The sequence below is a fragment of the Amblyomma mixtum genome, chromosome 2 (assembly GCF_055824585.1).
Source record: "Amblyomma mixtum isolate Tamu chromosome 2, ASM5582458v1, whole genome shotgun sequence".
Taxonomy (NCBI): domain Eukaryota; kingdom Metazoa; phylum Arthropoda; class Arachnida; order Ixodida; family Ixodidae; genus Amblyomma; species Amblyomma mixtum.
The window spans coordinates 281,019,294-281,033,527 of NC_143013.1; the positions used below are offsets into that span (position 1 = coordinate 281,019,294).

The 14,234-nt window shown below is 48.1% G+C and overlaps 1 protein-coding gene across 2 annotated transcripts in view; it reads left to right on the forward strand.

Annotated features, from left to right (window-relative positions):
- Window positions 1–11,576, forward strand: part of LOC149364168 (cytochrome P450 3A41-like) — a 31,726-nt gene extending 20,150 nt beyond the window's left edge. For both annotated transcript variants that reach the window (XM_089574156.1, XM_089574155.1), the window contains one exon: window positions 10,175–11,576. In XM_089574156.1, the coding sequence (XP_089430282.1) occupies window positions 10,175–10,279 (105 nt within the window). In that variant the 3' untranslated portion in view covers window positions 10,280–11,576. The remainder of the gene's footprint in view (window positions 1–10,174) is intronic.
- The last annotated feature ends 2,658 nt before the right edge of the window (window positions 11,577–14,234 follow it).

The window sequence follows — 14,234 nt, forward strand, 5'->3', positions numbered from 1 at the left end:
TTCACTAAACTCAAAATCATGAAATTACAGAACCTGTATGACTTTAAGCTACTGCCAACACTTAAATCTGAAATACGTAAAGGCACACATGCTCTCACAACACTGGGAAATTTGAAAAGTAACACATCTTTACGCTTAATGAGGCACACAGAACTATGGCATGTTCCAAGATTTCGCACAAATTATGGATTTCAGATGGTTCAGTCTAGCATCCCAGAGATTTTAAATAAATACCACCTCACAATAGAGAAATTGCGCGCACTTTATAAACTTGACTTGTATTCACTTTTTGTATAATGCTTGCTAATACCTCTTTGTTTATTCTAATTTCTTATGTAATAGGGTTGTTTGAATTTGATGTCTTTGTTTGCAAGCTAGTTTCGCATTCGTGATATTTGTTGCGTTCATCTGTGCTACTCGCATTTGTCAAAGCGTCCGCTGTCAGTTATTGGGAGGTGGGGCTAGTCAAGCTACTAATGTGTAGCTTTTTTCCCGCAAACTAGCTTCGCATTCGTGATATTTGTTGCGTTCATCTGTGCTACTCACATTTGTCAAAGCGTCCACTGTCAGTTATTGGGAGGTGGGGCTAGTCAAGCTACTAATGTGTAGCTTTTTTCCCGCCTCCCCTACCACATCTTATGTATATATTTTTGCTTTGTGGTAAAATAAACTTCAAACTTCAAATACGCACAATATATGCATCATTATTATAAACTTAATATTATAAGGCTGTAAAACTATACAGAGTTCCCAAGCAGCACCGGTAATCGGCTCAATATTGCAAATGAATGGTCTCACTCTGGTCCTTTGTTGGGCCGGCCTTTGCCAATATGTTCCCAATATTGGGCCGATTTACCGGTCTTGCATGGGTTAGGTGTGAGCACTCAAGACCAGCAATGCGACAGGCAACTTCTTTTAAGGCCAATCATTGTGTACATCTTCTAGCTTTGATTAGCCCCGTTTGAGAAAAACAGCTTTACATGGTATACACAAAGAAGACAAGAAAATCTGCTGCCACATCATGTGGCTACAGTTACTCGCGAAAGATCTTTCACTGAATACTCATCACATGAACCAGCCGTTCGCGAAAAAAAAATGACAGGGCAGTTGCCACCGAGATTCAGCGACAGCTGTTAGTGTATTTTACTTTACGATTTGTTGCAATAGAGAAGATGATAGTGACCTCACATCTGCTAAAGTTCTAGGACACTCTTTTAATTTTGCACACGCAGTCGTTTCTCGTCTAGGTCTGCTTCCCAGCCCGCTACTCTAAAGCGCAGCACCGCTGATGATCTCTCATCGTGCGGCGCTTTCACAGCAGCTGTTGCTGATGGGCTGCGCTACATTCGCCCGCTCTCACCATACCCTTCCATCTCCTCCCTCGGTAACCGCATTCCGGATGGTTACCGTGGTGCGCCTCTCTACACTCTCACCGTAACCTCCTCCTCTCCCCGTACGCTCCTTCCACGGCAGCCGTCCTTCACCCTCTAGGGCAACTAGCATCCGGTTGGTTTCGCTAGCAATTAAACACGTACCAGTTGCACCTTCTCACGCTCTCACCATACCCTTCTCCTTCTAAGGTAGCCATTCCTCCGCTCTTTTGGTATACACTCTTCCTTCCACGGTAACTGCCCTCTGGAGGTTCCTGTGGTAACCACGCACCGTTTACGTGCTTCTCTGCTCACGTGATACCTTCCTTCTTCCACGTTAGCTACCATACCAGTTATTTTCATGGCAATGCACCCATCGGTTAGCACACTGGTATTAAAGTCACTGCAACTCTAGCGAGTGGAACCGGAATTGGCGAGGGCCTTTGAGACGTGCCCCTGTCTTTGGCCGCTTCTGTTCTTCGAGCTAGTGAGTGTGCAGAGTATTCCGAGTTGCTTTCGCGTTTTGAGTAGCCCCCTCCATCTGCCGCTTCTCTTAGCTGAACAGCGCGCTAGGCTTCCTTCCCTGTTAGTTCTCTAGCCGCCGCGTTTTACCACTTCTGTTTTACAGCGCAAAGCTTTTATAGTGTGCTCACCCAGGACGGATTCCTTCAATTTTCAGTGCAGAGAGTTTATTCGAAGCCATTTATTCTTTGTGGTTCAAAAAGAGGGCCGCGGACCGCGCAGCTCCTTGGCCATGACTCACACAGGACCGTCGGACCAGCCGCAGTCAACATCCATGGTCCCGCGTGCTCATAAACGAAAAAAGTGTCGGCCACGGAAAAACCCAGCTGCACATGAGGCGGAACGTCAAACCCAACCTCGTCCCCAGATTAACGCAGCGTGTGGTCGGGAGTATAGGCCAATAGCATGTTTACAAAAAAAAAAGGGAGCGCGCGCGGACGCCGGAGGTGTGCGGCTGTATCCTGTGCGCCGTCGTTTGCAACGGTGCGCAGTTCGCTTTCGTTCGCTTATCGTCCCTTTTGAGGACTGCTTTTCATGTACAGCTGTCAAGTTTGAATGGCTGCATACGTAGCGCCCACGGCAGCATGTTTGGCTCCAAGACTAGCTTGTGTGTTTCGATGAAACACCCGGCTGATAAAGCGCCCTCTTAGGGGTATGCCCGTCGTACCCATAGTTTGTAGGTCTTCTCAAGTCTCCAGAAGGTATTTGCCTGCACTCGCAACATTGCATATATGTACCATGGAATCTTGAAATAAATTTTGTATTTTGACTCTGATCAACACACAATTATTGCTGCGACGATTTTAAAGACCTCAGCTTCGAAATGACATTGCTCACTTTTGATGATTGTTCTTAGAAGTACTAGAGAGCGGTCAACGAGCGATAGCGTTGATAGGTGTACTGCAAGAAAAACAAAGTTATGCGGTGGCTCAGTGGCTATGGTGCTCGGCTGCTGACCCAAAAGACGCTGGTTCGATCCCGGCCGCGGCGGCTAGAATTTCTTTGGAGGAGAAATTCTAGAGGCCCGTGTACTGTGCGATGTCAGTGCACGTTAAAGAACCCCAGGTGGTCGAAATTTCCGGAGCCCTTCACTACGGCGTCTCTCATAGCCTTAGTCGCTTTGGGACGTTAAACCCCATAAACCAAACCAAACCATTTTTGAACTCTCCGTGTACATCTTTGTCCATGCCCCGCGCTCCTACCAAGGCGCCTCTACCCAAGGTAGCTGCACGGATGCGCATATTATGATGGGTTCAAATTATATCAGCTTTGAAAGTACCCTTCTGTATACTTGTACGTTTTGTTTTGGGATGGACGCGGCTTTTTAACAAATAGACGACCTCGTAGAAGCACTCCGAATACCCAAGACAATTAGAAAAGGAAATTTGTTTAAGTCCTATGAAAGTCAAGCATCTCAATATGGACACCCTGTGCGAACCACATATTTTTTTAACAGACTTCCCGTTTGCCGCAAGCTACTACACACTTTCCTGTCCTGAAGTATATCTCTGACTGCTGCTTTAATTGTGTGCCCCTCTTACCGGTCTCGAAAGAAGTGTTATGTGTAATTTAGATTAGAGAAACCACTTGAAAAACAAGATACGCCTTCTTAATGTACCATCTTGCCTGATATCCGATCTGCGAGGAAATACAAGCCATGGTCACAGCGAGAAAATTATTACTAATGGGTAGCGAAGCTTCTTTCTCAGGGCAAATACGAAATGGTTGCAAGTTTTCAAGCTTGTTTACTGCAATCGCAAGGATTGTCTTGTCCTGAGATTTACTGGAAAATTGGCAAGGTCTCAACCTACACCAGTGCAGTTTCCTTCTATACACTGAGACTGCAGTTATTGCATCGAAAATGCTGGATGTTCAGCCATTTGTTGATTTACTTTCCATAATAGTAACATGCCTGGCTACGGCCGGATCCTAGCGCTGGAACCGACGTAACTTACTCAAGACTTCACACGACTTTGCTGCCAAATGCAAGTTCTTGGTCGGTTGCGACCTACAGTTGGATTACACTACCTCCTGTTCTCAGGTATAGATGAAACATTCTCACCAGTCAGCATTTTGCTAGCTCATTCGTATTGCTAGTCACTGACCGTCATATTGTCACGTTGTAGTGACGGCAGTCCAGCGGTCAGGAAGACACCAGAAATATTTGCAAACGAAGCTCTTTATTTGGGCTGACTTGCGCCCGCAAAAGAACTGACTCACTCGGTGGCGGCGTAAGCAACAAGCGTGCTCGTCAATCGTCGAACTACGAATGTCCGCCGCTCGCGGCATCGCTCAATTTAAAGCCGGCAAGGAAACTTCCAGATAACAGGACAAGATCATCTACAGTAATCTGGAAAAACCTAGATGCAGCCTTTCATGGCTGCGATCAATCGAGATTAGACTGGTCGCTTCTCGCGTCACGAACAAAAATGATAACAACCCTTTGCTGCAGCCTTGAGCGTGAACGAGCAAACACTACAATGATACGTGGCATTACCCCCCTTCCAAAGAAGCATCGCCTCGATGCTTTAAAATAAAAATAAACACGGAAAATGAAACTTCGAGTCCTTTAGCGTTCATAATATGGCTTCAGGCGTACGACATGTACGACTTCCGGGCGTGGGCGGCGTCGCTGAGATGCTGTCGTGGCGTCCGGGATGACTTCATAGTCGAGGTCACCGATGCGACGGAGAACCCTGTACGGGCCAAAATAGCGTCGCAGCAACTTTTCGCTCAATCCACGGCGGCGAACTGGCGTCCATATCCAAACCCGATCACCTGGCTTGTAATGCGTGTCTCGTCGGCGCAGATTGTAGCGTCGGGCGTCCGTGTGCTGCTGGTCTTGAATGCGAAGCCGCGCAAGTCTTCGGGCTTCCTCGGCGCGATGAAGGTAGGCGGCGACGTCGAGGTTGTCTTCGTCGGAAACGTGCGGGAGCATTGCGTCGAGTGTTGTCGTGGGCTTCCTGCCATATACCAGATGGAATGGGGTAAACCTGGTTGTCTCCTGGACGGCAGTATTATAAGCGAAGATCACGTAGGGCAGAATGGAGTCCCACGTCTTGTGTTCGGCGTCGATGTACATGGAGAGCATGTCTGCGATGGTCTTGTTCAGACGCTCTGTGAGTCCGTTGGTTTGTGGATGATAGGCAGTGGTCCTCCGATGGCTTGTCTGGCTGTAGTTTAAAATGGCTTGCGTCAGCTCCGCTGTAAACGCCGTTCCTCTGTCTGTGATAAGCACTTCCGGGGCGCCGTGTCACAGGAGAATTTGTTCGACAAAAAATTTTGCGTCTTCTGTTGCGGTACCACTAGGCAACGCTTTTGCTTCGGCGTAGCGGGTCATGTAGTCGGTGGCCACGATGATCCACTTGTTTCCTGATGAAGAGGTCGGAAAGGGGCCGAGGAGGTCCATCCCTATTTGCTGAAAGGGCTTAGTTGGCGGTGGTATGGGGTTCAGGAGTCCGGCTGGTCTAGTCGGAGGCGTTTTGCGTCGCTGACACTCACGGCACGTTTTCACGTAATGGGAAACGTCGGTAGCTAGCCGCGGCCAATAGTACTTCTCCTGGATGCGGTGCAACGTGCGAGCAATCCCGAGATGCCCTGCAGTCGGCTCATCATGACATGCCTGAATAATTTCTTGGCTAAGATTCTTGGGCACGACAAGAAGATGTACTGTCCTGTTGGGCGCGAAGTTCTTCTTCAGGAGGACATTATTGTGAAGGACGAAGGACGACAGTTGGCGCTTGAACCCCCGGGGAGGCGATGCGGTCTTGCCTTTCAAATAATCAACTAGGCTTTGCAACTCAGGATCCGAGCGCTGCTGCTGCGCGAAACTGCTGTCGCTTACCGGTCCTAGGAAAGCATCGTCGTCTTCCTCTTCCGGTGCTGCGTCTACGGGGGCTCGCGATAGGCAGTCTGCATCGGAATGTTTGCGGCCAGATTTGTAGACTACAGTTATGTCGAATGCTTGAAGGCGCAGACTCCAACGAGCAAGGCGGCCGGAGGGATCTTTCAAATTGGCCAGCCAGCAGAGAGCATGGTGATCGCTCACAACCTTGAATGGTCGTCCGTAGAGGTAGGGGCGAAATTTCGACGTGGCCCAAATAATGGCGAGACATTCTTTCTCGGTCGTCGAATAGTTGGCTTCGGCTTTCGACAGTGAACGGCTAGCGTACGCAATAACTTTTTCCTCTCCACCATTTTTCTGAACGACCACCGCTCCTAAGCCCACACTGCTTGCATCGGTATGGATTTCGGTTTCGGCGTTTTCATCAAAGTGCCCGAGCACAGGAGGGGACTGTAATCGGCACTTTAGCTCTTTGAAAGCCTCCTCTTGCGGCGTTTCCCATTTAAAAGGCACGTCCGCCTTGGTAAGTTGGGTCAAAGGCTCAGCGATGCGCGAAAAGTTCTTGACGAATCGCCGGTAATAAGCGCACAATCCAAGAAATCTGCGTATAGCTTTCTTGTCATTAGGCTGTGGAAACTGTGCGATCGCAGCCGTCTTGTGAGGGTCTGGGCGAACTCCATCCTTGCTTACGACGTGACCAAGGAACAGCAGCTCCTCGTAGGCGAAGTGGCACTTCTCTGGTTTCAGTGTTAGGCCCGAAGACTTGATTGTTTCCAGCACTGTCCGAAGCCTTCTGAGGTGGTCTTCAAAGCTTGTGGAGAAGACAACAACGTCATCTAAGTAGACTAGACAAATTTGCCACTTCAAGCCTGCGAGCACTGTATCCAGTACTCGCTGGAACGTTGCTGGGGCAGAGCAGAGGCCGAATGGCATCACCTTGAACTCGAAGAGTCCGTCTGGCGTGATGAAGGCAGTCTTCTCGCGATCTCTTTCGTCGACTTCAATTTGCCAGTAGCCGCTCTTCAGGTCCATCGATGAGAAGTACTTAGCGTTGCATAGCCGATCCAGTGTGTCGTCGATGCGGGGGAGGGGGTAGACATCCTTCTTCGTAATGCTGTTCAGGCGGCGGTAATCGACGCAGAAGCGAAGGGTGCCGTCTTTCTTTTTCACTAGGACAACTGGTGCTGCCCAGGGGCTCCTTGATGGCTGGATGACGTCGTCACGTAGCATTTCCTCTACTTGCTTGCGAATAGCTTGGCGTTCTATCGGCGATACGCGGTAGGGGCTCTGCCGCAGTGGTCGGGCGTGTTCGTCTGTGACAATGCGGTGCTTGGCAAGCCGGGTTCGTCGCACATTCGATGCTGATGAGAAACAATCGTTGTACCTTTGAATAAGACTGCGTATTTGGTCTTGTCTGCTCCGGGGTAATGCCGGGTTGATGTCGAACGTGGGTTGATGGCCTTGGTCTGATGGTTCTGCGGGTTGGTCGGGTAGGGCAAATACGTCTCTGAAGTCTGCCAGCTCGTCGAGGAAAGCGATTGTCGTGCCTTTGTTTAGATGCCGGTATTCTTCGGTGAAGTTGGTTAGCAACACCTGGCCTTGGCCATTTCGGATTTGGGCGACTCCCCTTGCGACGACCAGTCCTCGATCCAGGAGTAGCTGGGTGTTCCCCTCGATGACGCCTTCGGCAGTTTCGACGTCTCCAGTACCGATGCAGGCGAGGACACTCGATCGGGGCGGCACGCTCAATGCTTCGTCGAGGACGTTTAAGGCAACGTGATGAGTTGCGTTCGTCGCAGCAGGTATGGCATTCTCCGTGGAAAGCTTGATCGACTTAGATCGAAGGTCGATGATCGCCCGATGTTCATTCAGGAAGTCCATTCCCAAAATCACGTCTCGCGATCATTGCTGTAGGACCAGGAAGGTTGTAGCATAGGTTCTCCCATTTACAGTAACTCTCGCGGTGCAGCGTCCTGACGGCGTAATCAGGTTACCACCTGCGGTGCGGATCAACGGGCCATCCCAAATTGTTGTCACTTTCCTGAGTCGAACAGCGAATGGCCCGCTCATGACTGAGTAGTCAGCTCCCGTGTCGACCAAGGCAGTAACCGCGTGACCGTCGACCGTAACTTCAAGGTCACTTGTTCGCGTTTTCGTGCTACACGTGGTCTTCGGTGTACGATCTCGGCTTCGTCGGGTAGTGAGGCTGCGGTGGGCGTACTCCAACGTTTCTTCTATGGGCAGCGGTAAAGGCGTCAAGTCTGGTCGCGTCGTCGTCGTCGTCGGTGTTGCCATCGAAGTTGTCGTCGAAGTTGTCGTCGAAGTTGTCGTCGGAGGTGTCGTCGGAGGCGTGGTCGGAGGTGTCGTCGGAGGTGTCGTCGTTGTCGGTGTTGTCGTCGGTGTTGTCGTCGTAGTTGAGGCATGGTCTTGAGTACTCGTCGATGGAGGATCTTTATCATTGCGCTTAGAAGCAACCTCACCTCCAGAGGCTGCTTTATTTAGTTTAACCTTCGGGGGCTGGGGGAGCGTCCACGCACGGCGTAACCTCGGCTAGGAGAAACAAAGCGCGGGGACGATGGCGACGGGGAACGTGATAGGCGGCTCGGCGATGAGTATTCTTCCCGACGCAAAAACTCCTCGATTTCGGCTGGTCGCTGGCCGGGTCGGGGACGTGGAGCGTCGTAAGAGAACCCTCGGATGCCCAGTCTTCTGTATGGGCAGTGCCGGAGGACGTGACCGGCTTCGCCACAGTGGAAGCATAGTGGGCGGCGCTGGTCGGGAGTTCTCCACTCGTCGCATTTCCTCGGCTGCGCGCGTCGCTCGTAGGACGGGCGGTTTGGGGCGAGTGGGCGGCGGTCCAACGCAGCTGGCTGAGGGCGATAGGGGCTTGGGTCCCGTCGTCGAGGTGCAGGACGGCGCACAGCTGAGGCGTAAGTCATGGCTGGGGGCTGCATAGGCTGCATGGGTGTCGGCGTCGCACCCAAGGCCTGTTGAACCTCGTCCCGGATGACGTCAGTGAGCGGTGAAGGTTGCGGCTGCGTTCCCGTTGGCAGCAATCGTCGGAGCTCCTCTCGCACAACTTGACGTATAACCTCCCGCAGGTCATTGCTGTTAGCGGTGTCCAGGCAGCTTGCTGAGAAAACGCGCTGCTGGCGGTCATACTGGCGGGCTCGGGCATCAAGAGTTTTTTCCATCGTGGATGCCTCTTCTACAAATTCCGCGACAGTTTTCGGTGGGTTGCGGACGAGGCCGGCAAAGAGCTGCTCTTTAACTCCTCGCATGAGCAGCTTTACTTTTTCTTCTTCCTTCATGTTTGCGTCGGTACGCCGGAAGAGACGCTTCATTTCCTCTGTGTACACAGCAACGGTCTCGTTTGGGTGTTGTATGCGAGACTAGCAGCTGCTGGGCTCTCTCCTTTCGCACGACGTTCGTGAAGGTCTTTAGAAGCTGCTCCTTGAAAGTTTCCCAGTTCGTGAGGTTAGCTTCCTCATTCTCAAACCAGACTTTTGCTGGTCCCTCCAAGGTGAAGAACACGTACCTAAGTTTCGTGGCATCGTCCCAGTTGTTGAAGATCGCCACACGGTCGAACTGCTCCAGCCATTCTTCAGGGTCGGCGCCAGGCGAAGCGTCGAAGGTTGGTGGCACCCGGGGCTGCTGAAGAATGATTGGAGTCATCGTCTGGGGCAAGCTCATGGTAGATGTTGCTGCTGGCTTTCGCTTCCGGGTAGGGTCCGGCAGAATCCCGAACTCAGGTTCGTCCCCTTGCAGGCGTCGGCTTGCGCGGTGCACTGGACTCAGGTCCTGCGGTAGATGACTCAAAGGGCTGGCGTCTCGACTTGTAGGGGGTGTCCGGAACATGGGAGGCTACCCAGCACCTCCACCAGATGTCACGTTGTAGTGACGGCAGTCCAGCGGTCAGGAAGACACCAGAAATACTTGCAAACGAAGCTCTTTATTTGGGCTGACTTGCGCCCGCAAAAGAACTGACTCACTCGGTGGCGGCGTAAGCAACAAGCGTGCTCGTCAATCGTCGAACTACGAATGTCCGCCGCTCGCGGCATCGCTCAATTTAAAGCCGGCAAGGAAACTTCCAGATAACAGGACAAGATAATCTACAGTAATCTGGAAAAACCTAGATGCAGCCTTTCATGGCTGCGATCAATCGAGGTTAGACTGGTCGCTTCTCGCGTCACGAACAAAAATGATAACAACCCTTTGCTGCAGCCTTGAGCGTGAACGAACAAACACTACAATGATACTTGGCAATATACTAAAATCAAGGTGTAGTCGAATGAATGAAAGCTAACTGTCGTAACAGAGCAGTTATTTCAGCATTGTTGGAAAATGTGGCTCTGAAAAGTAATCCAGATATTTCAGATGCCGGTTATATTTATAAACCACGTTTACTGGGCGTGACACAATATTTTTTCCTTTACAGATTCCGCTGAAGTTCAAGCCATGCCAGTTTGTTCCTGACTTCGACGGCCCACTTCTTCTTCGCGCCGTGCTGCGCAACCCTACGACGAATAAAGCTGCTGTCTGACATCGCCAAACAAAAATTGCCACCTCAAAAACTGACAAAAAAAAGAGAAAAGTTTTTCTTTTCTTTCATGCTTACAGGAAATACTAAAAGCGAAGCTTGCTGCAATAACGACTGATCTCATACCGCACTGGATAGACAAAAAAGTATACACGATCAATGCGATTCTTGCGACAGGTTATAAGTTAGCATAAGTGTGACGCAAGAGCAGCTGCCCCTGAGGGGTTAAGATGGTGCGAGCGGGTGCCGTGATCCAGTCCGTCAGTCACTGTGGGCCGCACCATATCATCCTTCCACTCTCCCCCACCCGTCAGCTGTCGCCTCCCACCCTTTCTTCGTCTTTCCATTCACAGCTTAACTCTTTCTCCCCTTCAATTTCTTTCTCCACTTTGCCACTTGCCAACCAATCTGCTTCGGACGAATGGAGGGACGGACATATTTTTTAGACATCAGGGTCTAATGCAAACGGATTAAAGAAATCATGCGCCTGCGTTACGAGAGTTCAGTCATTGACTTTTTAGACATAGGCTGGGTTTACTGGAAGCACGCTGACGCTTGCCAATATTGCAATTCGAACTTTTAAAAAATCATGCGCTCAAATTAAGTTTCGCTGAAAGCTCACCAATACAAATATTGAAGCTGAATTTCCTTTGGAGCTAGTTGGCCCCTGCTTAAAGACGCATTACTTCTTAGAGCGACACAGGGCGCACAGCACATAAGGGCTGATGAGAAAAGTGGTTATTTTATCTACCTTTACATATTGTGTGTTGCGCTATATTGAGATCCGTTTTTATTCACGAGTTAACTAGCCAGAAATTAAACGTTGCTAAAGTTCGTTTTTTCTTGAGCGGCTCTTTTTGAATGTAACCCTTTATAGGGCTTGCACGTCAGCCTTTATGTGCCGTGTGTTGCACTATGGGGTGATCAATTATTTAATAACGAATAAACACACGTTTTCCTCATAACCGCAGGAACTTTATGGTTTTGGGCGACTGAGCATTTATAGGTAAAGAAAAATATCATCCGGACAAAGAACGTTGCCTAACGCAAATATTAACGAGAATTCTTTCAATGAGCCGAGCTCACTACTAATCTGATTTGTAGCCCCATAAAAAAAGCTCGGATTTGAAGAAGCGTGTCGCTGTAGACCTCTTACTTGCCAATGTTGCAAAATTCCAACTTATTAAGCCCAATTTTTTTTTATCTTCAAAATACACTCTTCTGCGAAGTTTTTTTTTTTCACATAATGTATGTCGTTTGCGGAAAGCATCGCAGCTGTAGTATATTTAGCGACTTATTTAAGGGCTTTGCATTTTTTTATGTAAATAAAGAATTTGAATTAGAAATATTGCTGGTGAACAGGTATATTTTGAGCTTTGTCACAGTTCCGCGTCGGAGAAAAAAAGAATGCTGAAATGACCAAAACATAACAAAATTAATAATTAATAGTTGGTGATTCTGTCAAGAAATAGTAAAGAGCAAAACCTTTAATGTCACTATCTGTCAGTGTGTTCTATGCAAACCTTCTTTCTGTGGAACGTTGGCGTTTGGCAGTAGCAAAATTCAGAGAGGCGGTTTTTCTATCTTGCCACCGCAAGCATGCTGGCTAGCGTAAAAGACGTGCCATTCTGTCTATGAAATGTGTTGGAGGAGATATGTGGATAATATCAGGCAAAGCGTTCGTAAGCAATGTCCCAAGCGCATGAAGTTTGCCTACAAAGTTTGTTCAGGCAACCCCTCCCATGTCTCCCTTGCGCGCATCCCACCTGAAGACTACGAAAGCAGCGCGACACACATTCAACGGGTGATCAAGTGATCAAAGATAGGCGCCACAAGTGGATCGTCGGAGGTCGTGCGTATCATATCTATGCTGTAAAAGCCATTTCTCAAGACATGCTTTCCTGCATACTACAGCTTTTGAAGGGCTGAATGCGATACAGCTCGCATGTTGAAAGAAAACATTTTTTAAGCACTGTAGTTTTTACCCATAAATTGCTGTGTATAAATTGTGAAGACATTACTCAGAAAGGCAGATGAAGAAATTCGCACCGTAAAGGTATGAAAAGCTGTTTGAGATGTCTTTAGCATTGTGTATATGAGAAACGCCAATGATAAAAAAATATAACATGCAAAAAACTTGTCTAACCATTCTAAATGTGGCTATAATGTTTCATAAGCTCGAGAAAAAATAAATTTATAAAGCGACCTTACGTTCATTGTATACTTTCCATCCACTCCTTACGAACAAACTGAGTGCACACGATGTGGTTGATTGCTCCGTGAAGACCGCGCGTGAAAAAAAGGTGATCGCACTATAGTCCGTTGTCAGCTGTACATGAGAGTACAAAATTTATGTGCATATTTAAAGCAGTACTTGGTTAAAAAACTTTATGAGCAAGAAAACAGGCAAAAGGACTAAGCTTTAGAAGGAAAAACTGAAGCAACAACGTAAGCTTTTGTAGCTTGTTTTCTGCGAAGCAGGCGTACAAAGTGATAAAGGCTGGGTCTTGCTTGGCAGACCTTGTGGTTAGGCCTTTCGCTGAATATAACTATTTGACCATTGATGAAAATATCAGAACCTATTTCATTTTCGCAACTTCTGTTCATTAGAATAGTTTTGTGTCAATACAGTCTTTGCGCTTGCGATTACAGCGTGCCGTATGGAGTGAGTTATTGAAAAAATCACCATCAAGACTCAAGGTGTAACCGCGACGGTATCTCGTTGCTCTGTACGTGTGAAGCCCAATACACAATCAGTGAAGGCAGGATCCACGATATCATTAGAGTAATTTATATTTAAAGATGCAGAAATTTAAAAGGATCGCCAGGTGCAGGTGTAGAGTAACTGACACAACAGCAAAAAACAACTTTTTTTTAACCTTTGAACTGAACATCACGGAATAATTATCAAAACGTTGCTCAAGGCTCGCTTATATCAAGCTAGTGTCACTCCATCTGCAGAAAATGGAGACACAGACAATGTTTCCGGAGATAGAGACTTCAAGTAGTGGGCCCGAGCCGTGATATCTAAACCACAACAATAGTCACAGATAAGTATAGGTTACGACAATGGCTGACGGATTCCAGCATTATTGACAGAGCAGACGTACTAACGAAGAACACAGGTAGAAAGAAGATGTGCAGCAATGATGACGATCCTGAAAGCGTTGCAGGAAATGCCATCGATGAAGCAACCAGTGCATCAGTGAGCGGAACTACGTCATATCGCGCCGTACGGCAAGCGGTACACATACGGCCATAAAAAAAAACGAAGTCGTCCGTAGGTCACCTGGCTTAAGCGAATACACCCTCAACACTCTGTTTTATTCGCCCTGACGGATTCACCTGCAACCTTTCATATTTCATTCGGGGAATTTTGTTTTTTTTTCGAGAAATTTTCAGGAGTAAAATTTGGCGAGAATTGAATCTTTGTGGGTTTTCAGGAAATTTTAAGAGCACAAAATTTTCTATTTTTCTCCAAATTGTTGCATTTTCCAAAGTTCTTCAGGCGAAAATGGCCATAAATATAGATCTTTTACTTCTATTAAAAAAATTATTTCGTGTCTTCGAACATGGATGTCTGCTGTGGGGAGAATGTCACGCGCTTAATGTACACGCCGTAGTATTATGTGCGAGGTGACGAATAAAAAGACGAAGAAGCTTATGGTAGGCCTCGCTGTGTCGACCTAACTTTTGGTGAACTGGGCTCACCAATACTGGGAATAAAAGATTCAACACGAAACAACCTAAGACAGTTTGTTTGTATACCGTTTTCTTAATATTCAACCTCACCGAAAAGCCACGTTTTCAAGTTTAACATTTTTAGAATGGCAGCCACTACCTCACAGAAGTTGGACAGCATATCGAACTCATAAAAAATAAACACACACACACACACAAATAAACAGCGGCGGCGAGATAAGCGACTCGACGTAGATGCATGTCTCCCTTTCTGGCA